Genomic DNA, 25,142 nt, shown 5'->3' on the forward strand with positions numbered 1-25,142 from the left:
ATGTTGCAGCAACCCGCTGTCACAGACTAAAAAGTGGATGACTCCCCCTTGTGGTAGAAAAACCATCTACCACATAACTAGTTGTGAAGGCAAATCCTGTGTATCTAAGTGTTAAAAAAAAGTATAACAACTCCTTAAGCCCAGATGATTTATTAAAATCTTTATACACAGTGCATTATTTCAGGCATATTACATTAACATCCTCCAGATATACTGAAATGATATGACTGATATAACATTTAAATAAGGACTAAATATGTTGAAACAGGTTTGAACTAGTAATTTCAAATCGAGGTCATCACAATTTATAAGTTAGAAGTGAACATATCTCAGCTTTCAGCACTGAACAAGAACAGCAGAGAGGCTTTCTGCCCTCACACACAAACTCGCACACACTCACACACACACATACACACACACCCCACCCAGCGGATCAACATGCAGCCCCTTTGGCAATGATTATCCTGTTACTGTTCCCCAAAACACTTTCAAGTATCTTCTGAAATGTGTGAAAATAGTAAAACCACTGAAATGTAATCTCATCTATTCTTCAATCTCTGTGCCAAATTGATAAGAACATATATCTGGCTTTCAGAGCATCTTTACAGCCACAACAAAACCAAAACAGCAATACTACATGGTCTATGCCCAAAGTGCACGTCTACACAGTGGTCTGTACATCGTCTACCTAAGCCATAACCATAAAGAACATATTGTAAAGGCACATGAAGCTGAATATTCTTTTTTTTAGCATGATATTCACTTTACCTTAACCTTACTTTAGGTTCCTACAGAGCAGCATTTCCACTGACTGTGAAGCAGCAAGACTGTTGAGTATTGATAAAAACACTGAGTATATCTGGTTAAATTCATTTTGCCACGATGCAAACATATCTTACCATACAGTTTGTTTTCATACAGTGCCATGCTTTGGTTATAGGTTACACAGATGCAGAACCTTTGAAGCAGTTACCCTTACTTTGACTGTTATGATTATTCTATAACATACACATTCAGACTAATTCTATATATTAAAAAAAAGTGTCAGTCCTTTATTTACAATGAACATTTGAATGTAGTCAGTCGGTTTTATTTGTAGTTGAAAAAACCAGTTGATTTGGCCTGAGGAGCCATCAACATACTGGCTTGATTCTTGTGTGTGATGAGAATCTGTAAAAGAAATATAAAATGTCCAGTAAATTACATTATAATCAATCAAAACATTGCCACTAACTGTATTGCTAATAGAAAAGTAGCTTCAATATTTAATGTCTGGTCTGCAGTAAAGCAGCCACAGTGTTTCTGTGTGTGTGTTTCTGTGTGTGTGTGTGTTTCTGTGTGTGTGTTTCTGTGTCTGTGTGTGTGTGTGTGTGTGTGTGCAGTATTTACCGTGCAGGGAGGCTGCATCCATGGCTCTCCATCTATCTGCATTGGTAATGCTTTCTTCGTCCTGAGGGTAAAGTAGAGAGAGATCAACAAAATGCACCAGGTAACCAAATCTATGACTCTTGTGGGTAATTAAAATACCAAAAGGAAATCCCGCATACGTAATTATTGTTATGTTAAGATCCAGCTAAGGATCATCCTCAGCTGGTGATCAAAGTCAACTACAAGCCATTGTTATGACTGAGAGCCCAAAGCTTGACAAGCCTGAACATGTCTGTCTGGCTGTTTCTCACCTGATGGTGATCTGTGATGTTTTGGCGAGCCTCACGGCACTCTTGAGGCCCGTGTAAATCTGTCCCATCTCCATGGCTCCTTCAAGGCCAACAACCTCTAATCGACGGTCACTGAGATCTGACAAGAACACATGGACATACTGAACATCAAGTGGACAGAGGGAAAATATTGTTCAGTCTGAGACAGAACCATATATCTGAGAACATATTTACTCTGCATCAGAGTGGCAATCAAATGAAGTGACAAACACAAGCACATTACATACAAACATTACATGGACTAAAACTACAAGTGTTACAAATCAAAGTGCAAACATTTTTAAGAGGCTATGATCAACATTTTTATATTAACAATGGGTCACATGATTACAGTGGATCACTTGGACGTGAATATTGTTTCCAGGAGCAGCAGGCAGCTGTTCTCAGTAAAAAAAAGCTCTGATAAACCCACAGGACACTGCCTGCTCAGCACCAAACACAAGGCAGACACAGAAACCAGCTGGTGAACACGGTGCATTTAGCAGCTAAAGAACCAGATAGTTCCCTCAGGAGCTGGAAGAGACCAAAATCAGACTTAAAAGGTGCGTGAATTTTAGACTGGCATTCATCAGGTGGACACAAACACGTCTCCAAGTGAATGATAATGTTGCTCTGTGTCTGCCAGATGTGTAATTAGGCAACTGTTTGCTAATGAGTTGCCCTGTGAACTTAAAAGATCAGTGTTCTGCTGCCCTCAAGTGTCACAATACCACAACAGCATGAAAACACATCAGAGCTTTGGAAGCCAGTTTCATTTAATGCCTATAACGATTTCTGTGAATTTCCTTCTTACTTTAAGATGTATTAATTGTTTTTGTGGTCACTGATCTGTGTTCAGCAGATTGAGATGAAAACACAACATCTGACATATTATCAGCCCATAAAGTTGTGTAGACAAACAGATGCCTATGTTCACATTCAGCAGACACAGAACAACAGTAGGCTTTCTGTGGTGCTGTTTGTGTCCACTTGACAAATGTTACTCCAGTATCACCCTCCTTTTAGCTCTGCTTAGGTGCTGAACAATGCTGGAAAAAGCTTCATCTAGATGAGGGAAACTGCAGAGTTTTGGGTTCATCACTACATGTAGCCTCTTGCCCAGGTGACACAGCCACTTGATTCATTGTTAACATAAAAATTACTGGAATTACTGCCTTGTCGCTGTTTGCCTCTGGCAACCAGTCAAGTTTAAAATTGCAGTATAGATCCATGTCTGTCCAGATTGATATACTACAGTATGAGTCCAAAGCTTGGACACACTTGGACACTTGGACACACTTTTCCCAACTTTTGACTGGCATTGTATATGCAGTGAACACTGTAGTGAAGGAACTTAATAACTTAATCAACATAATTACTTAATAAAATGTATAAAGTTTATTTGCAGAAGAGTGAAGTTGACCTTTGACCTTTTGGGTGTGAAATGTCAATCAATTCATGATTATATCCTATTATATATTTGTGTGAAATCTTGTTATAATTAGGTATGAGTTATGACAAAAAATATGTTTGTGATCTTGACCTTTGACCACTAAAACCTAATTTGTGCCAAATTTAAAGAAATTCCTTCAAGGCCTTCCTGAGATATCACCTTCATGAAAATGGGATGGACAACCAGACCAGCAAACAGACAATATGAAAATGTAATGTCTCTGGCCACGGCTGTCACCAACATAGAGGCATAAAAATCCTGATAACTGCAGTTAAAAACCAGACTTCTGATCATCTCCGAAATTCCCTGTCTTAAGATCACTATTATGTGGAGTGGACATAAAGGACAAAATACCTTGGGAGGTAACTTTCAGGATTTCTGGGTCGACAATCACTTCCGGCTGTTCCTGATTTGTCAGTCCCTTTGCGTCCCCCTTTTTGGTCTCCCCCCAAAGGTTGGAGCCACCATGCATGCTGGGAATGTTAAGTACAGCAACCCCCTCTAGAGACAGGCTGCTGAGATCCAGTGGAGTACCACAGCACTGAAGAAGGTGCAAAGAAGTGAAGCATGAATGTGCGCGGTCTGTCTGTGGGAACAATTCTTACAATGCACACTTGCAATGCTGTAATGCTGGTGCTGTGCTCTCACCTCGATTGTTAGACTTTCGTTCAGTTTTTTGCAAGAAGCAGAAATGGTTTCTGAAGTGGCAAATTCAAAATACCACAGCTTGTTCTTCATTCTGCAGACATAAAGAAGTGTGCCTCTTAGGTTTAAGTGAAATTTTACTTTCACTCCACACTTTCTTCTTTCAGCACACGCAGCTCTTTAGAAGGAGTCAAGTAGCAAGACTTGCCACCACAGACACCTGCTGTTGCCACCTGCATTCAGTCTTTTTTCCGCTTTAAAAAAAAACTATAATTGTAAGCAGGAAAAACAACACCACTTTTTTTTCTAAAACCGAAGACATAATAGAAACTAGTATCCACCAGCTCTGCATCTGTTATAGATGATGAAGATTTTTAAACTGTGTTGCGTATTAATACTATGTGCAGGATAGATTTGTCTGTTTGCCGTTCATGCCCTTGAAACTGATAATGTTCCACCAAAGAATTGCATAAATAATTGCATACCTGCTGTTGAATTTCTGTGGATGTTTCTCCCTCATTGTGTGAAACCGGTGTGCAATTGAGGCATCCTGTTGACGCAACACCACAAAGCAATTATCCAAACACAAAACTGAAAAACACTTCCTCTTGTGTGACATATTTCTGAGAAACTTACAACTCCAATAGAGAAGTAATTGTTGATGATTTCATATGGCACTGGGTCACCCTTCTCCTGATTCTCGTCTGTGATGACCTGCACACTCCAGCGGTCCATCAGAACCTGAGAGCTCCCTTCAATGTCTTTAAGGATACGACTCAAATCCTCCCCATCGTATCCTGTCAAGTGGAAATATACAAGAAGACCAGTATGACTGAGCACCTTTGTGTGCACAAACATTTAAAAAAGTAATTTGGAGAGCTTCTGTTTTGATGAAGCACATTTCGGCAAACAAACACACACAGCAACAAAGCATACGCAGCAGACCGTTTAATTATTTTCATAGTAAAGGAACATTTTCTCACCTCCTCCCCAACGAAGACATCGCGCAAGGTCATTTCCTGTGCCCAGAGGAAGCACAGCAACAGGTGGCCGTTCCAGCAGATTGGCTTTGTCTGATTGCAAGAGAAGGAAAAAAAGAAGGAGAAGTGCATCATTGTGGTTTCACCAGAAGCTCACAGTGTAGACCTTCATACGTGCCTTTTATAGAGATTGACCCAATGATCTCACCTATTGCGTCCAGAATCCAGCCGACTGTGCCATCTCCCCCGCACACCAAGATCCTGTAATCCTGCAGATTTCTGAAGAAACTCAGTCTGAAAGAAAGGTGATGACAAATACATGATACAGAGCTGAAGGAAATGTTTGGAGCAAAGTGGCCTGAAATAATCTAATACTTATGTCTGTGTATTTTAAAATAAAATTCATAGAAATTAATTTTATTTCCATTTCATGTTGACCATAATCTATTGCACTGATTACTCACCCTGGTCCCGGTCCACCATTTGAAAGGTTGTATACCTGCCGTGGATTCAGTAAATACTGAAATTTACGCAGGACTCTGAAAAACATAAAACCTGGCTAAACATTGTGCATGTATCAGACATGTATTTCTCCATGAATGTATTTTTTTGGACTCACCTTTCTCCCTGCTTGCCCCCACTTTTAGGGTTGACAAAGACTAGAAGAGGATGGGTGTTTGGCACAGGGCTGATCTGTTGAATGATATATAAAAAAATATATAATAGTAACATAACAGATCAACTATAAAAATGAGTTTACATTCTGAGTTTTATATTTTTCATAACCAATAAATCTGTCTATATTTAGCACACTAAAATGTCAGTTTGTAAACATTCACCCCTGATAAAACCTTCACAAGGCAGAATAATACCTGAAGCACTTGTCCATCAGGAGTAGTATTGAGCTCACTGTCATCTGTTGAACCTGAGCAGCCATTATTTGGTCTCTCCTTTAGGGAGGAAACAAAGGTAAAGAGTGTATAAACAAGAGCAAATGTAATGTCTTAATTGCCTCCTGTGAAGAGACAAGAAGAGACAAATCTCTACACACTGTACCTGCCAAAATGCCACACAGGTAAGAAGGGTTTACCAACAACAAGAAACAGCCCTGGGTTGTTGTTATGTTCTGCGTAGGTGTGTCAGGCACTGTTTGTACTGTACATGAGCTTGAGAAGTACCTGAGGGTAATTCTGTACCTTTATAACAGGATATATTGCCCACGGAGGCAGGATATGGTCTCGGAGTGGCCCACAGGTACACTCTGTCGGCTCTTGGTCTGCACAGTCATCGTGACGCTGTAAAACACACAGTCACACATTACATAAACTCCCAGCACAACAGTGATGATGGACAGACTCTTGCATTTCTGTTGTATTGGATGCTCACACTGGAAAGAGACAAGAGGAGGAGGAATTAAATCTCACTAGGCTGGATTTAAACCCAAAGCATCATGGGTACATGGTCTACAATTAAGCAATTTAAACCGGATTGGGTCATGACCAAAATGCACAGTCACACATTAAGATGCTTCCTCACCATCGTGTGGCACCACACACAGTGTTTGCCTGTTAAGCCTTGGTAGCTCTTGATCTTCTTCTGGCATTTATCACACTTCCTCGAGTCACAGTTCCCACTCACCCAGTCGTGCGCTGGAACCTGAAATGTGGGATGAATGTTTTAACATTCACAGAACAGCACATACACACACAGGAGAAAGTCTAACGTTGTCCTTGTCTCACTGTAAATTTAGCAAATATCACTGTAAATGTTGTCATGGAGACACTGGCATACCCCTGTTTCTTTCTTTGACTTCACATACGTTCTGGTGCAGGGGGCTGGGTTCTTGTTAGCACAGCGTCCGTGGACTGTGTATTTGCAGCCTGGGAAAGAAGATACATAACCGAGCTAACATATGATGTTTACATAACATATATACCTGCCAAATGTAAATCTGACAGATGGGTACTGATCTGAAAAATGATCCTGCAATTCTCAACTCTGAACTCTGATAAATGTCTCTGCAGTGTCGCCCTCTGCTGGTGCTTTCTCAAGGTACTCACAGGTGCAGCACAGCCCTTGCTTCCTCAGACCCAGCAGCATGCTCTGACACACGTTGCAGTATACAGGCTTGTTGAAATGTTTCATCCTCCAAAGGTGCTGCCCATCCTTCTGGGTCATCTGATGGAGATGAAGATGGCAATGCAAGAAAGAACAGAACACCATGCTTGAAGATTTGCAACACATTTGCATTTTGAATAGAAAACTAGATGTTTATAACAAAATAGACTTATATCTGTTTTGTTTGTTAAATATTTGGATCAAACCAAGCAAACCCTTTCAGAAACATACTGTGGCAAAGGCTTGCATTTCACAGTTGTTTTTCACACCCACTCATGACTAACCTTGCCTTAATGAGATTGCTGATTATGCAGTATGTAGTGGCTTTCTATAGCATAACATACTGTGCAGCACCATGGCTGCTGACTATAATCTCAAATTCTCAACACAAGATTATAAGGTTGCTTTCAATCTGTTTAAAGAGCGACCAGCGCTCTTATCCAGATTACACAGTGAAATGCTTTTTGTGTGACATGATGAATCAGCCTATCACTTACAGCATGAGGCACAGCGGGCAACACATGAAGCAGCACACAGCAACTGTGAGGGGGCTGAATTCATGCACCCCAGGCTTCAAATGTCCATTGGTGGCTAGAAATAGCCAGAGGGGAAGTCCCTTGCATTGTTGTAGAGGCCAAACCCAGTGACAGAGTCCAGATCGTGGTTTTATGCTGCCACAGTAAACTGCAGTCTACCAGTAAATGGCTTTTAAATTCTTGGCAGCACATTCAACAACACCCATAACACAAAACTAATCTGTCCTTAATTAAACCATTTTAATTAATTGAAATGATGAATTCTTTTTGTTCAAATATAGTGCATCAGACCAAAGATTGCCATTTTATGCAAGGACTGTGAAATGTGGGCACAGATTGTGCCAAGTAAATGGAAAACACTGAAGCACTCTGATGGTGCAGAGCTTGCATGAGAAGAGATGACATTACCACACCCTGTACCACTGAGTCGGCAAAAAGGCCCTTATAGACAGGGAGGAGGCAGAGGACAGAGGAGAGGCACGCAAGGCCAGGATTTTATAAAAGCAGTGAATGTAGGTTTTACCACTTTGTGAGACACCTGCTGTCAAAATGAAATACATCTGAGCTAGGCTATTGGAGCCAAAAAGAGAAACATGCTGCAATAAAAGCACCTTCAGACCCAGCAAGACCAGCAAGGGAACGTTGTTCATGCCTCCCTCCACCCACTCCTCCAGAGACACAGTGCCGCTGCTGTCAGCATCAATTGCAGTCATCATGTCCTTCAGAACCTGATGAAATGATATTTGGCTGTTATTATCCAGTCATCACACATATTTTCTATTACTTAAAAAGGCCATGTGTTTTCTGAAACTGCTCATGCGTGGGAATTTGTGAATTTTATTGGTGCAGTGAAGCTTATCATTTCACTAACCCTAGCAAATGAGTGACAAGTGGTGCCATATACGTCACATCGTAAAGGATATCTTGTGCAAACAAATGTGCATTTACTATATTCTCACAGCTGAAAGTACAGAATATACAGGCTTTCATGTGTTTCCGGGACGTTTATGTTGCAGTGTAGAGCTCTGTGGGACTTACCGGCCTCAACTCTGACACATCCCAGCCAAGGTATTCTGCAGCATGCATCATCTGAGCAATAATCCTATCCACTTCCTGTTTAAAAAGTAACAAAACACTTGTTTTGTTACTTGCGGTTGGTATGATACCTTTATTTACAATCACACCTTAAAAGATTTTCTCAGTTACTTACAGAGCTGTCGAGGACCCCGTTGCCATCTCTGTCATAGAGTTTGAAGGCAACTAAAGAGAGAGAGGGGAAATGAAAGTGGAAGTGCTGGACCAAGTCATCACTCAAATTATTTTGAGCAGTAAAGAAATAACCGACTCACACTCCAGCTTGTCCCTTGGCTGGCCATCCTCCAGCAGAGAGAAGTAACATGAAACATCCTTCAAAAAGACTTCCTCTACAGGATAGAGGGAGAAGAGGGAGCTGTGAATACTCTAGTCACCATATCTGCACTTCCAGTACCACGCAGGCATGCAGTGATAAATGACTGTATGCCAAATAGACCATGGTGAAAATCGATATGGGCCTGTAACAAAGTAGCATAGAGACAGTGAGTTGTGTTAACACATGGTGTTTAATCTTACTAGCACTGTCTTCCTGGGTGGGTTCAGAGTTTTGGAAGGAGAGGAAGAGTCGCTGGCAGAGAGCCACAGGGAAGTCCTCCACTTCTAAATAAGTCTTCAGGAACAGACGAAAGCCTTCTTCATTGATGCACTGGGAAAAAATGAATGGGAGAGGCTTATTTGTTTATGGAGGCACTGTGAATTATAAAATGAAAAGTCTGTGTCTCTTTTGTGTATGTTAACTTCTGCATTTTTCAAAATCACCTCTTCTGAAAATAAAGGAAGATGACGATCACATAGTTGCTGCTGTGTGAAAATCTCACGTGTCGGTTTCTCAGAAAAACACTCTACACACTAAGTGTATCCTTCTGGGGTTGCAAGGCTTTCAAAAGCCCAAGGTGTTTCTGTCATTTATATGTAAAAATATGTCTCCAACAATTGGAGTGCTTGCAGGGTTTTCGTTTGACAATGACATATAACAAAAAACAAGCTTGTGATTCAAGATTTCTGGTATCTGCGTTTCTCACATGATAATATGCTGCAGGGCTAACAAGCAGTAGTCCCCTGATAATGCTGAACCACAAACCCATTTCTCATTGACATAATTCCATTTCCCTGGTTGATACCCCGCAAAGCTGCCCCAGTATTAAATAATGTCACTGCAAGTCAGCCAGATCACAAAAAGAAAAGAACAAAAAAAGGACAAAGAAAACAGCATCATTATTATGCACACAGCAACATTACCAACAAACAAGTCATCGTCCTGTGTCACTTAAAAGCTACTAACTGGTACTTTATGACAGTATTTGTGTTTTCTTCCATCATAAAAACAATATTTCCTTCTATTTATCTAACTTAAACTGTATGTAGCAAAATTATCCATCACAAATGACTACATTTACTTCCTGCACAAATTAGTTGGCAGTGTCAGTAACTGATGCACAGTATTGTAAAGATCTTTTTTCAATCACATTTGAGCTCACAATGCAGCCAGCACTCTGTTCAGCAGGGCCTTGCTGCGTGGGCAAAACTAGGGAGGTAATTTACATTTGCAACCCTGCTCGAATGTGCGGAAGATATTTCTCACGGACAGCTTAGTCATCATGATCAATGGGTTTGAATCTAATTAATCAGCGTAGGACAATTAATAACTGCCAAATATAATATAAATCACATTCTCATTTCTCACTGAACTGCTCCACTGAGAGCTATAATTGAGTTCAGTTATGTGCCTCAGAGCTGGCATCACTGTGGGTGAGTTTTGGAGGAGTGGACCTGATGTTGAACAGAAGGACACATCGTCCCCTCACCTCTCCATGTCTGTGCCGGGCCAGGCTGCCATCTGCATCAAATTCCCTCAGCACGTCTTTCACCTTCAAGCTGCAGTCTGGAAGCAAAGGCACACAGTTCACCCAGGGATACGTATGTTCTCTATGTGCAAGAAGTTCTCAGATATCGATTTTTCACATTTTACTCTCGTATGTAACAGTTTTCAGTCCACACATATAATTGAATAATGTAATGTACTTTCATCTGGAGAACAGCATAACATGTGCATGCCTTCTTTGCAAAAAAAAAAAAAAAAACTATATCTGACAGACTGCTACCTCTCCTAGATACGAAAAACCATGATCGAGTATAAATGAGTGTGTGTGTGGGTGGAAGTGGGGGGGGGGGGGTTAAGCGCTGAGAAAGCTGCCTGCCCGCCCGCCTGCTTGTCTGTACTCACATTCAATGTACTGCTGTAGTTGGATAAAGTCGACAGGGTTCAGTTCCTTCACCTCTGGGTTTGTGGGGGTGGACATGGTGCCTGCTTCTGCACTAACTGCCTGCCTGTGCAAAGGCGAGAGGAACAGTGAGACATAGAGGCAGAGAAAAGAGAAGGTGGGTGCACAGTAGCCTGCTTCTTTGTAAAACATAAAAGCATGACTGCAAGCAAAAGATAGCATCTTCCATTTCGCACTGTACAAATCCATGATTGTAGACGTGGAGGTTCACACTCAATATCCAAACTTTGCGTGAAACAGAAAGCACGGATGTGAAGAACTGCGGAAAACATCCAGTCAACACTGTACACCCGACAATGTTTTTTCCCTTTTGGTGAAAACAATGAATGATTATAGTAAGTTTATACGACCAACTAATTTTATATGTCATTGTGGTTCATGTTCACAAACCTGTAGTCTTTTCTCAACATGAATGTGGATGCAATTTTGTCTTTGTACAATGCTGTGAAATGCAGCATCATTGCCAGACATGAGCAACTTTGTCACATCTATTTTGTCATATGTGTTTATTTTAAATCTCACACCATCATTAACATGTGACTACCCGCTTAAAACTGGGCCAAAAGTCTGGTAGAAATTATGTCAGGCTAAAGGAACCCATGATACTTCAACTCTAGGGATTCTCTGCACCCAAAATCTGTTTCCATACGCTCAGTGGCCCATATAAGATTTATAAAATACCAGATATGGCGGGTGTTTGCTTTAGTTTGGTACAAGAGAGTACAATGAAGTGCAGAGATAAACAATAATATCTTGTGGAAAGGTCGAAAAACCAAATTGGCTTCTAAAGGGACGTCCCCTTCAAACAAAAAGGAAGAGTTATAAATGTCATACACAGTGGGCACGGCTGGCTGAAAGTGAGCATGAAGTTTGAAGCTTGTATTCGCCGTAAAAATTTGTCAAGCATGTCACTCTGAAGTCGGAAGCATGAAGTCTGGATGAACATTTGGTGGGTTTGTTATGAATAGTTTCATCAGAAGCATAGATGCAGTAATAACATAATGGAAGATTCCCTAATGACAGGAAAACAAACAGATAAATGTAGAGCTCATTAATCATTAAGGAAAGAGGACGAACTAGTTAATAGAGGGGAGGGAATTGCCAGACATCCTCCTTGATGTTGTTTTTCCAGATGCCTGCCAATAAAATGGTGCCATAAGAAATATTGACATAGATCAATACAGAATTTATAGTCTAATGCAGTTGATAATCAATATGTTTTGCAATTATGTTAAAAATGTGATCTTTCCAGGCGAGTCAGTCCTAATAAGCACCAAGAGACAACACACATGCTTTTCTGTTCCACTAATGCATGTTTATGGTAAGAGGAACATTTAAGAGCTAACACTTTGTGTTGAACCAAGACCATGTCATGTTTTTAAAGATGAAATGACACATTCTCCTGTTCACAAACAAAATTTTGAGTTAATAAGAAATAATATGCTCTATTTAATACTCTCAGGTGCTTTGTTGCTACAGTCTTACTTGGTCTATTATCACCAGTAGCTTATGGTGGCTAATGTTAGCTAGCAAACCTTAGGCAGATATTATTGTGTAACTGACATTATTGAGCAAACTGACTTCATAACTCTTCTCTATTTGTTACACCATTACCTTTTACACTATGTTTTACTATTCTCCATTATCCTATAATCAGTTCACCAAAAATTACCTGTTGATTTATACTTTGGGGTTAACTGCAACATGTTTTGCAATTCAAGCTGTAGAGTTTCAGTTTTTTATAATGTAATACTCTTAAAACTGTGTCAAACGTCAAATTGTCACATTGTCAGAGTGCATTAGGTTTTGTCTAAATTATATTACCATTATCAGGTAATGCAATGGAGACTCTCTAAATCTACCTGCACTTTACTTGCATTACCGTGAAACACTGATGGACCTCTGAAAACAATAAATATACTCTTTACCTCTCTGTTGGAGTGCACAAGTCAATAAAGTTTAAATAGTCTGTTAATTGATTTTAATGCCTATTGATATAAATAGCAACGGAAGGCTGGGATGGAAAGGAGGAAAGTGAGATTCAGACACTACAGCATGCTTCGGAAAAGGGTGAGTAGTGATGATGTGTACTTGGGGAACTAAAACTTGGAAAAACACTGGTACGGTCCTTAAAGGCCAGTCTGTTGGCTTAAAACCAAGTACAAAGGAGTAATTCCTGTAATTGCCCACTAAACAATGTGATTGTTACTGAAGGAATTAAAAGGGCAAAGAGTTTAAAATAGAAAAAGAAAAATATACTGAACATGGTGTAACAGCTTGTAATAGTTAAATACACATTCTGTAAATCTGATATCATGTCCTACATCAAAACGATTCTTTCGACTAAAGAAATACAGAACTAAAGCAAATAAAATACAGGGTGGTAGTTTTCAAACCAGGCTGATGAGTGATGAATCTGTGGTGTTCACACTGTTGTCCACAGGTGTTACCACACATTAGTGCAGCCAGCGAAGGTATCAGTGATGGCCACACTCACTGAACAGAAAATCAGAGCACTTAAAGGACAAAGAATGCACTGAGAAAAAAAAAAAAAAAAGAAATAATCTGAAAAAAAAAACCACCCACTCTTAACATGTGATTTGGATCCATTTACTCTCTTTAGACTCTGAAAGGTTCACACTGTCCTCACTTAATTACCTCAAAAGGTCAGCAGCGTTGCCTAGCAGTTGTGTTTATGCTGCAGATCAGGTGGGCTAGGTCTATATCAACAGCAAAGTGACACATGAAGGAATCATGAAAAGCCTGATCACCTGATTACAGCCTAAAACTATTTCTTCTAATAATATGCCTATGACTCCATCTTCAAACACTGTCTTATAAATAAACTAAAAATAGGCTTCTGAGGTTTGTTTACACATAAAGCACATCTCTTATTTTAGATAACTCATGGGTGTTGTTTTTCCTTTCCCATTTTTTATCCTTTTCAGAGGAGTGTGATGTCACAAGCAGCATCACGTCTTTTGTCTCCTTACCAACCTAGTACCATCATTATAATTGTCTGGTTGAACGAGATCTGGAGCCTGTCTGAGTAATCTGATTCCTCACTTCCTGATTAGATAATGATTTGCATGCACGATGCAGAGTTGGAATCAGAACCAGACACTACATGGAGGATGCACTTAGAGGAAAAGAGATGAACAGTGTAATGTATAGCGAACCAGTGAGCCTCCACTCTCTAACATGGGATGTAGTTTTGAAAAGCATCTAAATGAGCTTACTGAAGCATGTATAAATATTTCAGGACGTTTCAGGAATGTTTGTGGCTTGTTAAAACTTAATACAAACCATGTGACTAACTGTTTCGGGCCTACCTCTCAATAAGGTTACACTGCTGGGCTTAAGTTAAATGGTAGATGCTTTAAGAGGGAACTGTTTATGTAGCTTTATAGAAACATTTATGTGGTAGAGTCTCTGTTGTGTAGACATGAGAAGGATTTAAATGTGTGCCACATAACCATCATTCAGTGCGATTTACTTTGGTCTCTGACAGACAGTCTGAGGTATAATTCTGTTTGAACAAAATGTCGCTCCATATAATCAGTACAGAATAAGTGGTACAGCACATGTTGAGCAGAAAGGCACAAAATCTCCGGCCTACTGACTCACTGCCACTACTGGTTCTTCAAAAAGCAGTAATGGACAATTTAAATGTTAAAGTGTTTTTTCAAGTAGCAACAGCTTGTGAAAGCAACATCTACTCCCCCATAAACCTCTGAAAAACCATCCGTCTAGAGCCTGACACTTGCTTTTACTTTTGACCACTCAACTAAAAAACACCAAATCAACTGCTTTATAAAAATTCACACAGTGAAATAATTGGACTGGGCAGTTCAGTTGGCATTCACACATGCCATGCATTTAATTATGAACCCTTAATTTCTCAGTATAAAACTGTCAACAACCATAAAACATTCATCTCATGAGAATCATTTCAAAGTATACTTGGGGATGACCTTTTTCCATAGAGGCTAATGTTTGTGCAAGCTGTCATAACACCCACGCCTTGTGTCAAGGAAATCTGCTGTTTTGCAACACTTGCAGGGTGCAAGCCATTGACTCCGTCATTCTGTGGTTGGAAAACACTGCGTAGGTTCTTTCAACAGAGGATGAAGTCTACATCTAATGTTGGGCATTTGTTTTCCTCCTGAAACTACAACAATTCTCTTCACTGAAGTGTGTGCAGATTGCATCAGGTTAACAGGAGGGGGAGGACAGACATGCTTGGTTGCTGTGGAAAGTGTTTCCCTCCATCAGCTGTTCTCCGTCAGAGCATTGCCTCGGGTGACTAACAGGTAGGAGGAGGGACAGGCAGGGAGGGAGGCTGCCAGCTCAGGGAAGGGGGAGCCCAGTCAGTAACTGTGAGTCTTCCCCCTGCAGCTCCACCTCCTCCCACGCCATGAGCCTCGTTTGGCCTTCAAAACCAAAGGCCACACTCTAAATTACATTCTACATGCAGATGCTACTGTGACTCACTGCATGAACAGGGGAATACTCCCTTACTATAAATGGACTGTTTGCTCAAGGGGTCACTTTAAAGGCAGAGTAAAAAGTTACTTACCGAGTGGAACTACAAGAGAAAAAAAATTTTGTTTGTTGACATTTATGTATCCCTAGAGCTACAGCCCATAACCACTACTTCCCCTGGTTGTTTTATTTTCATTTTAGTTCAGTTAGGTGTCAACTGAAGTTGCTGCTTCTATTGTTGAAAGCACCCAGGCAGAAATATGTGTTTTATTATTAAATGATGTTACACATAGCATGGTCCAGAAACAAAGGATTTTTCTTTGGGTATATAAAATGCATCTGGTCAGTGTAAGATTCATCCATTGAATAAAACTGTTGTGAGATGATGCAAAACCAGGGTCAAAAGTAATGACAGTCATATTTGAGCATGCTGTTAAAACGGGGGCTTCTCCATGACAACTAATGTAAAGTAATATTTGAAGAATTGCGTGGCAGGCAAAGTACAACAGGCTCCAGTTAGTAGGAAATATCTGGAGAAATTCAACACTATAGTCACTGATTGTAAATCAGCAAAAAAAAAAAAAAAACAGAAAAAAAGGAAAAAAAAAAACAAAAGACATTCACCACAGTATGAATCATAGATTTCTTGGAAAATGTAGGCGAGGCTTTGCTCAGTCCCCAGCATCAAAGTGAGGACTGCCCATCACTCTGAGTTCAGACTTGAATGTGACTTATATAACAGCTTTTTGTGGAGGCAGCCTTGTAGAACACCATGCGGCATTCAAAAAAAAAAAAAAAACCTCCAACCTGCCCAGACTTGTGAGGGTGCATGCTGTCATACAACAGCCACACTGCTTTTATGGTTTAAGTGTTTGCACGTATCAGGGAGTCTCGCCTGGTTCGCCCACAGATCTATCCACGACTGAAAATGAAACAACACTGAATGTCACATTTTTCAATGATTTGCTCGGAAATGCAGTCGTATAGTATTCTGCACTATCAGGGTCAGTAATTCTGGTAATTCAAAACTAGAATATACTGTGTATTATTTTTGCTAATGTGAATTGTTTTCTAAATGTGAATGAATGAGGCTGTACTAAGACAAATTGTAATGTAATAAAGTACTGACTTCTTAAAACTTACTTAAAAAAGCCAAATGGGTTAAAATCATAATAAAGGTTTCAAACAGACTCAGGTAATGATGTAATGAAGGAAGTGATTGCTAAATGAAAGAAACAACCGCTTTATTTAGAGAAGTGAAATAGTCTGTAAACAAAAGGCATAAATACCATTTCTCAAATTCTAGTTCATTTACAGCCTCTAGCCTGATGTTAACATTAACAATGGGACAATTGACCTGGCTGCAGTATTGATTGTCTGTGCCTGAAAACTCCCTTGCAGCTAGAAACAAATGTTATACCACTGAGACTCCAACTTTGAAATGACCTGCTTGAAGTGGACACACAGCTCAGCCAGGAACTGGTGCAAAAATTGTGAATGCACTCAAAAAAAGGAAAAAAACACAGTCCCAAGTTAAGTATCAAGACTTTCCTGTATGTTGTGTTTTTCCAGTTCGCATGAGGGCTGAAAGTCACACTCAGCACTGACAGTAAAATGACAGTGAAAGTGGAGCTTTGCGTAAACAATAATCACACAGCAGAGGCAGTGCCCACCAACTCCCACCATCATCTACTTCACACCATAGAAGATTTTCTATCCCCAAATCAACATAGACACAGTGGAAATCCTCTGTGGTGTCTACTTTGATTGAGGTTTCACTGTGCCCACTGGTGTAGCACCATATCTCACAACACACATAATCTCAGGTGGGACTTACTAAGATAAGATCTTATCAAGTGGAGGCTAATAATATTACAAAACAGTTTGCTCAATGTACTAGTGACGTATGAATTTGTACCATGTGTTGTCAAGTTTAAGTGACACATAAAGTGGAGACCATTACACCAAAGCATCTTGAGAGGCGACACCCCGAATAGTTAAAATACCCCTGAATGCTCACTAGTCTCTACTCTTGACAGATGAATTGCTCATTTCTCTAAATAGCCCAGACTCAGAGTCAGAGAAGGGTTCCCCCTTCACTAGCCACTTAAGCAGCCTGACATTTACAAACGTCAGACACTGCAAAGGCAACCGATTGATGCATGTTTGTGAGGACTAATAAGAAGGCAGAGGACTGCATTAAAATCCAATTGATCTTCCGAGATGGTTGTTCGACTGTTGTGAATTACCCCGTTATTAACACGCGATTATCTCCTGCACTTGCTTTAAAAAATTCACATGCACACAGCTGAGAGCCGTCAGTCACCAGATGCATTTCCTTGGATTATAATGCAATTCTTGACAGCAGTACAAACAACGTGTTACAGTCCCCCCCCCCCCCCCCCCCACTGTATGTGACTGTCGTATATCTGCAGCTTAAAGCCGTTCAGACCTGCACGGAAACTTCAATCAATACGTCGCGGTTGGACCTATTACTGTTTGTTGTTGAGAGTCACTTACCTTCTGTTGGTCTCTATTGAAATCGTCGTGGTGCAGCACAACAACCGGTGAAAAAAAAAATCCTGCTTTCTGAAGCGAAGCAAACTGGCCGTTAACTTTAAATGGAGGCAGGAGGTCGGCGGAGTGGAAGCATGGAACTAGTGCAGAGCAGAGACTGAGTGAGCGGGTCCCTCCTGTCAAGCACCGCCTCAGCTGCTCTGCGCCCTCTGCGAACCAATACACACCCGTTACACCGGTGTGCACCCATCTGCAAGTTGCATTGCTCATTAAAATTACGGAACTGTAAGCTGTTTTTGAGCAATTATCCTCCTGCTCTCGTAAAGGAAATCGATAAAAATACATCAGGGGCTTAATGTTTCAGAGTAATGCTTTTAACAATTGCATCATCATTGTTTATATGGGTCCCTTGTGCAAGAAGTAACTGAAGTAAAATAACGCAAATAGTCTGTTACCAGTAGAAGTTGCACATTTAAATTTTTCTTTGACTAAAAGTACAGAAGTATTAGATTCAAAATATACTATTCTAAATATACTACAGAATGGCTTATTTCAGAATAACATATATATTTTATTATTGGGTTATAATTATAATTATATTATAATTATGTTATGTATATCATTTTAATGTTGTAGCTTCTAATGGTGGGGCTTATTTTAACCACTCTCCACCCGGGAATAGTTTTATATTGTCATAACCTATAATACCACACCGTGTTTTATTTGTTGATTATGTTATTTTTTATTAATATTAATATAAGTAACTAGTAATTAAACTATCAAATAAATGTAGTGGAGTAAAAAGTACAATATTTACCTCTGAACTGTAGTGTAGTAGAAGTATAAACTAGCATAAAATGGAAATGCTCAAGTACAAGTGCTTCAAAACAGTTCTGAGTACTATATACCTCATTACTTTCCACCACTGGTAGTGACTTGTTTAATTATATGCAGTTGTAGCTGACTCAGTTGTGCACAAAAAAATAACTTTTTGCTATTAAGGTATTACTCCTACATGCTAGGCTAGGCTAGCTCACATGCTAACAAAATAGAACCCATGATAGTGTACAATACATTGAAAAATAAACCTTAACGTTACAATAAAATAACAACACTATAAACAAAATAGCCTTCAAATACAGCATTCTTATTCGTTTTGACAAAAAATTTAACAAAAAGCCCTACAAAGATAATGCTGTCTTACCGCTCAGCTCTTGTAGTTAGGCCCGGTTGTTAGACTTTGGGGGAAGATGCTTCATTCACGTCTCCATTATTCTCTCATATCTGGACACCTTGTCGTAGGCATATTTTTCATGATTCTAGCTAGCTGCCGCAATAACTTACAAAAAAAATAAATTAACATTAAAAAAATGTATAAAATAACTTTTTCCGCTTGGTGAAGTTAGCTTTGGTTGTTTTTTCACCAACGAGTCAATCAGTGACATGCCTCAGTGCTGTTGCTATGGTTACGGCAGTTTAGGTTTAAACGGACACCGCGCGTTGAATTTGGGAATTATGTTTAACAGTTGTCAATCAAAAGTGAGTATTTCGTGACAAATGTAATACGTATATTTACGAAAATACTTCACTTAAGTACAAATTTGAGGTATTTGAAGTAAAGCTCCACAGAAAGCAAGCTACTTTGTGAGGATTTTTTTGTTTAATCGTGTTAGCATAGGTTAACTTGCAGCTACAGCTAGCTAGACAACAGTAAATGCTAATTGGAATGCATTAGAATTAATGGTCTAATAATATAATAGCGTATAATAGCGTAAATCTCACAGGGGCCATTATTCTACATTTAGCAGGTTTACTTTTGATAGTTTAGCTTGTGAATTATACTTACATAATTTACTTAATTAACACTTTTAATGCAGGACTTTCACTTGTAACAATAATTTTTACTGTGTTGCAACTTTTACCTCAGGATGTGAGTACCACAGCACTGGCCTCAAGTATTTGTATTGTATATTTTAAATCAATGTACTGTATGTTGAAATGTTTTGGGTCAATTTACATTTCAAACATAATACTAAACATATATGTAACATGTTGGGACAGCGTGGGGATAAGGACTGCTGTATGTCTTGTACCAACCAACCACATCACATAATGAGTGTAGACAATAACAGAGCCACAGCATTTGGTAAAGCACATGATTTCACATTCCACTGACCACAATGGTGAGGGATTAGTCTCCACAATGAGGACGAGACTGGCAAGAGAGAATAACAGACATGGAAAACATGTGGGTGTCTGGGTTAGACAGTGAAAAGGAGTGAGTCAGGTCAGAGCAGTCAGACCTTCCTCCCTGTGCACTTTGTGGTTAAACTTTCATCTTCATTTTTAAAACCTAGAACAACTCATTCCACATCTCTTCCTCATTGTACCAGTCATTTTATTTTGAAGCCTTTGCAGTATTCAGCTGATGTGCCCTGAAGACAGGAGGCAGGTCTTTGATGACATGGTGTGGTAAAATAAGGAACTGCATTTTTTCGTAATTAAGATGCTAAATTTAAAGTCATGTTATCCCAGTGAGAAAATGCATTCTTTTGGGATGAAGTTTGACATTTTATTACTTTCTTGTCTGTACAATACAGTACATAACAGACACAAAACAAATAAAAACATTAATAGGGAAAATAATAAAGGGCACAATCCAAACTTATCCGTTTCCTGCATGTGTGGGCTTTTTTACCAGAAGTCTGGAGTCTTGTTTGTCTTACTACAGCAATAAGTGACTAATGGTGAAACATTTTACCTCTCAAAAGCCATAAGAGTGACTTCACAAATATTTTTACAATCTCCAAGCTGTGGTTCTTAGTGAAATTTTAGTGAAATATCAGTGAATAGATGTTTGCTAACTGTGAAGAATAGGAAGATTAATGTCTATACTTCAGGATCACCTAATACATCAAGTGAACCAATATGATTATGATTTGTCAAATAAAACTCATTGTACATAGGTATATCCTAAATGTTAAACTTTCAATTTAACAATTCAACTGGACCCAACATACAGACTGTATATACAACTGAGGCAACAAAGAAAACACAAAATCAATTTTTCTTCCTGCAATGAACTTCAAATGCACCGAAAAAGGCAGATTTCCATACATCAAATGGTAACATCTTCAAGCATGTTTGTGTAAAAGGCAACACAATAAATAAAAGAAATGGCACAGAAGGTTTGGACAATCTAAACTGAGAAGCACAATTTCTTGTGAAATATTCACAGGAACCTAAATACTAAAAAGCAAGCACGCAAAAAAAAAAAAAAATCTTCCAAGTCAACGTCCCTGCAGACAGTAACACAGGCTGACTAAACAGAACAAAGAAACAAAAATCACAATCTAATTACAGTAATTGGAATAAGAGAATGACATTTATAATTCAATATAGTATTTGTATTTACAAGCATTTTTACAACTGAGGACATTAAATGGGGGTTCAAGCTTATTACTACATTAGGACATGGACCAGAACAATCAGATCATATAATGCACTATATATAAACCTTGTAAACATCACATCTCACCTTTTATCTTAGATATCAGATTAAGTTTCTATTTGCCAGGTTCATAATATTGTGTCCTTACTTTAAGGCATAGGTATGAAGCTTAGGAGTGAGCCTCTTAGAAGATTTTATTTTAAATAAGCCAGATTTGTTCAGACGGTTTCGCTCTAGTGAGGAAAAACCTACTCGTCACAACAAACCCCCAAGCAAAACGTCCCCACTTGTCTCTGGATCAGCTCAGCTAGCTGTGCAGTTATAAGATCTCCTCCACACCGTGAGCAAAGATCATAACCAGGCCGGGCTCCAGGATCATATCCTCCCCCATATGTTGATTCTCACAGGCCATCACCACCACTGCCTGCTTGCCAGGGATACGCTTGGCAACGTAGTTCTCATAGTAGCGCCTGTTCATCTGCCGTACCTCGAGAGTGGCCAGTCCCTGCGGCCAGTTACGCTCGTGGGCGTTCTCGATCAGGTCGTTCACAATTGAGAGAGGACAGCCACTGTCAATGAGGGAGCGTTTGATGACTGCCTGGAGCACAGCATCGGGAGTGGAGATCATGCCCCCCCAGCGTGTCACCCTTGCAGGCTGCATGGAGTTCACCCACCTGAAGATAACATTAGGAGTGAAAACCACAAAAAAAATTAGGGACTGAGTGGCTGCTCCATGACAAAACTGATTTCAGAATATCAATTGGAAGGGAAGAAGAAATGTCACTTACTCCAAGATTTCATTGTATTCAATGCTCTCCTCGAGGTTTTGCAGGTTAGGGTTAGCACTGCGGATTGCTCTCATGTAGGCTTTGAGCAGCTGAATGTCTCGTTTCTGGAAATTGAAAGCACAATCTTCAGTGCTTCAAATGATCTCACAAGATCTCGAAAGATAAACAGGAGTTTACAACTGATCAATCTGGCCACTACCGTGAAAAGCTACACAAATCACAGTGCAACATATTTCAGTTTCAGTTTCCTCGGATCTGGTATTCTCCTAACTCAATTTTATTGGATTTCTAACTTTTTCAGCTAGTGCAGATTCCAATTTGGCTATTATGAATACATATTGTAAAAGCAGTACATAATTATACACAATTAATATTCTTCTCCTCCTTTGTAAAATGTCAACTTGACAAAACTGTCAAATCAAGATATGGAGGTTTACAGGTCTCATGTCTGAATGGCAACACACAGCATTAGTCCTTAAATTAGACCTCCTCAGAAATATGTTCATCACAGAAACAATCAAGTACAAAATACTAAAAAGATCCTGTACCATAAAGACATATCACATTCAAATTGTTAAATTGAACCGTTCAGTGGTTGTTATAGAAAAGAAAAAATATTTTGTTTTTTTCTAAACCTGTTTCACAGACATTTATAAATAAAATTTTTCAGGACTGGGCCCATAAAGTATATTGTGCACATGCAAACGTTCTTACTTGCTCCCCCAACTGGTGTTTATGCTCCGCCACAGTTTTCTCCAGCTCTGAAATCTTTGTCTGTTGCTGCTGGACGACACTCCGCAAATGTTTGATGCAGTTATGGTTGGGTAGCTCATCTTTGGGCATCTCAAGCCTACAAGAGTGGGGAAGATAGAGGAGGAGAGGACAGGTCATACATTTTTGCAAATCACGTATTTCTAATATTTTACAGCACAAATATTTGATTTTATTCTTTTAATATTCTTTTCTCAATTCTTAAGCTCTGTTACTTCGGACAGAAAATAGGAACTGGCCCAATGAGTGAAAAGGAATTTATGGTCAATGAATCCATAAGTTACAATGCAGTGTATATTTTCTGCCAAAGGGAAGCCACTCACCCACATCCCTCCTCACAGTTGACAGGCCTTTTCGGGTTGTGCTCACAGTCTTTGAGGTGTGACTGCAGCTGGTCCAGCCGCAGTGTGGCTGTGCAGCCAAAGCTTGCATTGTCACAGCTGATCTGGAGTTTGGACAGCATGTTGCGCATGATGCGGGGCACAGGCCGGAGGTGAGCTAGTGTCACTACTGTGCGATCAACAGGACAAATCTGCTGCTGCGCAAACCACTGTGTTATACAGGCATTGCAGAAGGCATGCTCACAGTGAGGAGCCTGAAATAAAATTGAGAACAGAGAACATTTTTACAAAACTCTCTGAAAAACTCGGATATAATTATGGGTGGGTGATCTTTCAGACAGGGACTCGCCTGCACTGGTTCTTCTAACACTCCACTACATATAGGGCACAGCAGGTCTTCATCCACCTCCCCTTGGAACCTCGTAACGTCGTACCCCATGGTACATCACTGGGACCCACAACCTCCTGAGAAATACACAACCAACCAAATTAGGATTTTTATAAAAATGTAACTGCAACAGGCAGGACTACATATCTTTCACACACAAAGACAGAAATACAGAAACATTTTAAACGTACCTCACTCACAAAAGGCCTCAAATGCTTCCATTCAGTTCTTGACGTATTGCTGATGCGTCACATCTGGCAGGAATAATTGTCTGGCGAAAGAGACAGACACCCCCTGCAAAGAATGACGATAATATTCACACTTATTATTTAGTTTTCAAAAGACTACTATATGAATGATGAGTTGATCAATCTTATACAATAATCTAACAATCTAATCCCAGATTCGATGCATCTTATCTAAAGGCATGTCTGAATGTCTGAGAGATCAGTGATTTTCAAGCTTCACCACCATAATCATAGTCAGACACAAACTATTCTCTGGAATGCCTCTATAAAAAGGTAAAGGCGAATAGGAAACTGCTATACAATCAACACACATTTAGCCCTGTTATTTAATCAGTAAAAGCTGCAAAGGCACAATGACTCAAGACATCTGAGCACACATCCATAATTATACACATCCGAGCCCAGGAGCGATGTCCTTGATCCCTAACGATGTGTGGTTGTCAAACATTATCCTCGACAAGTAAAGCCACACCAGCTAGCTCCCACATCTGAAGAGAGGATCCTGTTGTCCCAGCTGACTGGTGGCTGACCCAATTTCAGTGGAAGCTGCACATACCGGTCTGGGGGCGATCTACAGATCCCTTTCGCCCCCCGCGAACAGCACTCAACATGCCTTGCCCACAAGCTAACCCTCCATGGTAACGCTATAGCTGCGTGTATGAGCTTATTTTGCGGTTAACACGACACCAAATTGCAATGCCTGTGCCTGTATACTGAGTCACCCCGGTGTCATCTTGAATAAACAACCCAGCGCTTGGATTCGGGTGTCAGTATAGCATGTTCGTCATGAATTAAATGTAGCTAACGCTTGCTAACTAGCTAGCCCTGTTAGCGCCTACGATGCCGTTGATTTCCTCTGGATGTTAGCCACCGAGCTAACCAGACAGAGCTCAGTCTGGGCAAACTACACAGAGAAATTGCTGTTCACTGTCAGCCACGTTAGAAGAAAATCTCATAACTGACTCGTATACTTACTTGAGCATATAGTAAAACAGATCCTAATCGCGATGTTTATGTATTTTTGGACGTCCTACTGAAACTGGTAGTCGCTAGCCACGTCCTGTGATACATCCTACGCTTCTGCGTCGTCCCTACGCAGGCGGGTGCTGACGTCATGACGTACAAGAGGAGTTTTTATTTGCTCAATGGAATACATTTGAGGCGGAAATTGTGTTGATTTTACTCCTATTCATTTGTCAGACACATTTACCAGTCACTGTGCAGATTTAGATTTTACACACAAAATATGTGGTCAGTTTATAAAATATTATATATTGTTACAGATGAAACCACCCAAACTATATGAAGTAGTTTTCACAGTAGCTTTTTCTCCAGCAACTACAACAT

General features: G+C 39.9%; 2 protein-coding genes across 7 annotated transcripts; both read right to left on the minus strand.

Annotated features, from left to right (window-relative positions):
- Nucleotides 1–134: 134 nt before the first annotated feature.
- dgkaa (diacylglycerol kinase, alpha a) lies at nt 135–20,219 on the minus strand. Of its 5 annotated transcripts, none has more exons than XM_071477169.1 (25): nt 19,013–20,219; nt 17,812–18,017; nt 10,749–10,852; nt 10,330–10,406; nt 9,041–9,170; nt 8,779–8,853; nt 8,640–8,689; nt 8,468–8,542; nt 8,041–8,157; nt 6,836–6,953; nt 6,567–6,655; nt 6,312–6,431; nt 5,972–6,070; nt 5,648–5,725; nt 5,395–5,468; nt 5,240–5,314; nt 4,984–5,069; nt 4,779–4,868; nt 4,432–4,592; nt 4,281–4,345; nt 3,799–3,889; nt 3,505–3,691; nt 1,680–1,797; nt 1,390–1,450; nt 135–1,170 (listed from the first exon to the last, which is right to left on the minus strand). In XM_071477169.1, the coding sequence occupies exons 3-25, from the start codon at nt 10,822–10,824 to the stop codon at nt 1,090–1,092; spliced, it is 2,193 nt and encodes a 730-aa protein (XP_071333270.1). In that variant the 5' UTR covers nt 10,825–10,852; nt 17,812–18,017; nt 19,013–20,219; the 3' UTR covers nt 135–1,089. The 5 variants fall into 5 exon arrangements, with proteins under 5 accessions (XP_071333270.1, XP_071333272.1, XP_071333274.1 ...); XM_071477171.1 differs by having other exon boundaries at nt 17,812–18,058; XM_071477173.1 differs by lacking the exon at nt 17,812–18,017 and having other exon boundaries at nt 10,749–10,848.
- Nucleotides 20,220–20,366: 147 nt separating this feature from the next.
- Nucleotides 20,367–24,921, minus strand: rnf41 (ring finger protein 41). 2 transcript variants are annotated; one of them, XM_071477177.1, is made up of 7 exons: nt 24,771–24,921; nt 23,748–23,841; nt 23,509–23,624; nt 23,142–23,413; nt 22,762–22,897; nt 22,048–22,151; nt 20,367–21,933 (listed from the first exon to the last, which is right to left on the minus strand). In XM_071477177.1, exons 3-7 carry the CDS (start codon nt 23,596–23,598, stop codon nt 21,579–21,581), a joined length of 957 nt encoding a protein of 318 aa, XP_071333278.1. In that variant the 5' UTR covers nt 23,599–23,624; nt 23,748–23,841; nt 24,771–24,921; the 3' UTR covers nt 20,367–21,578. The 2 variants fall into 2 exon arrangements, with proteins under 2 accessions (XP_071333278.1, XP_071333277.1); XM_071477176.1 differs by having other exon boundaries at nt 23,739–23,841.
- Between the last annotated feature and the right edge of the window lie 221 nt (nt 24,922–25,142).

This window comes from Trachinotus anak, unplaced genomic scaffold, assembly GCF_046630095.1.
Source record: "Trachinotus anak isolate AG129_WGS33_773 ecotype Australia unplaced genomic scaffold, CSIRO_AGI_Tana_v1 ptg000004l, whole genome shotgun sequence".
NCBI lineage: Eukaryota > Metazoa > Chordata > Actinopteri > Carangiformes > Carangidae > Trachinotus > Trachinotus anak.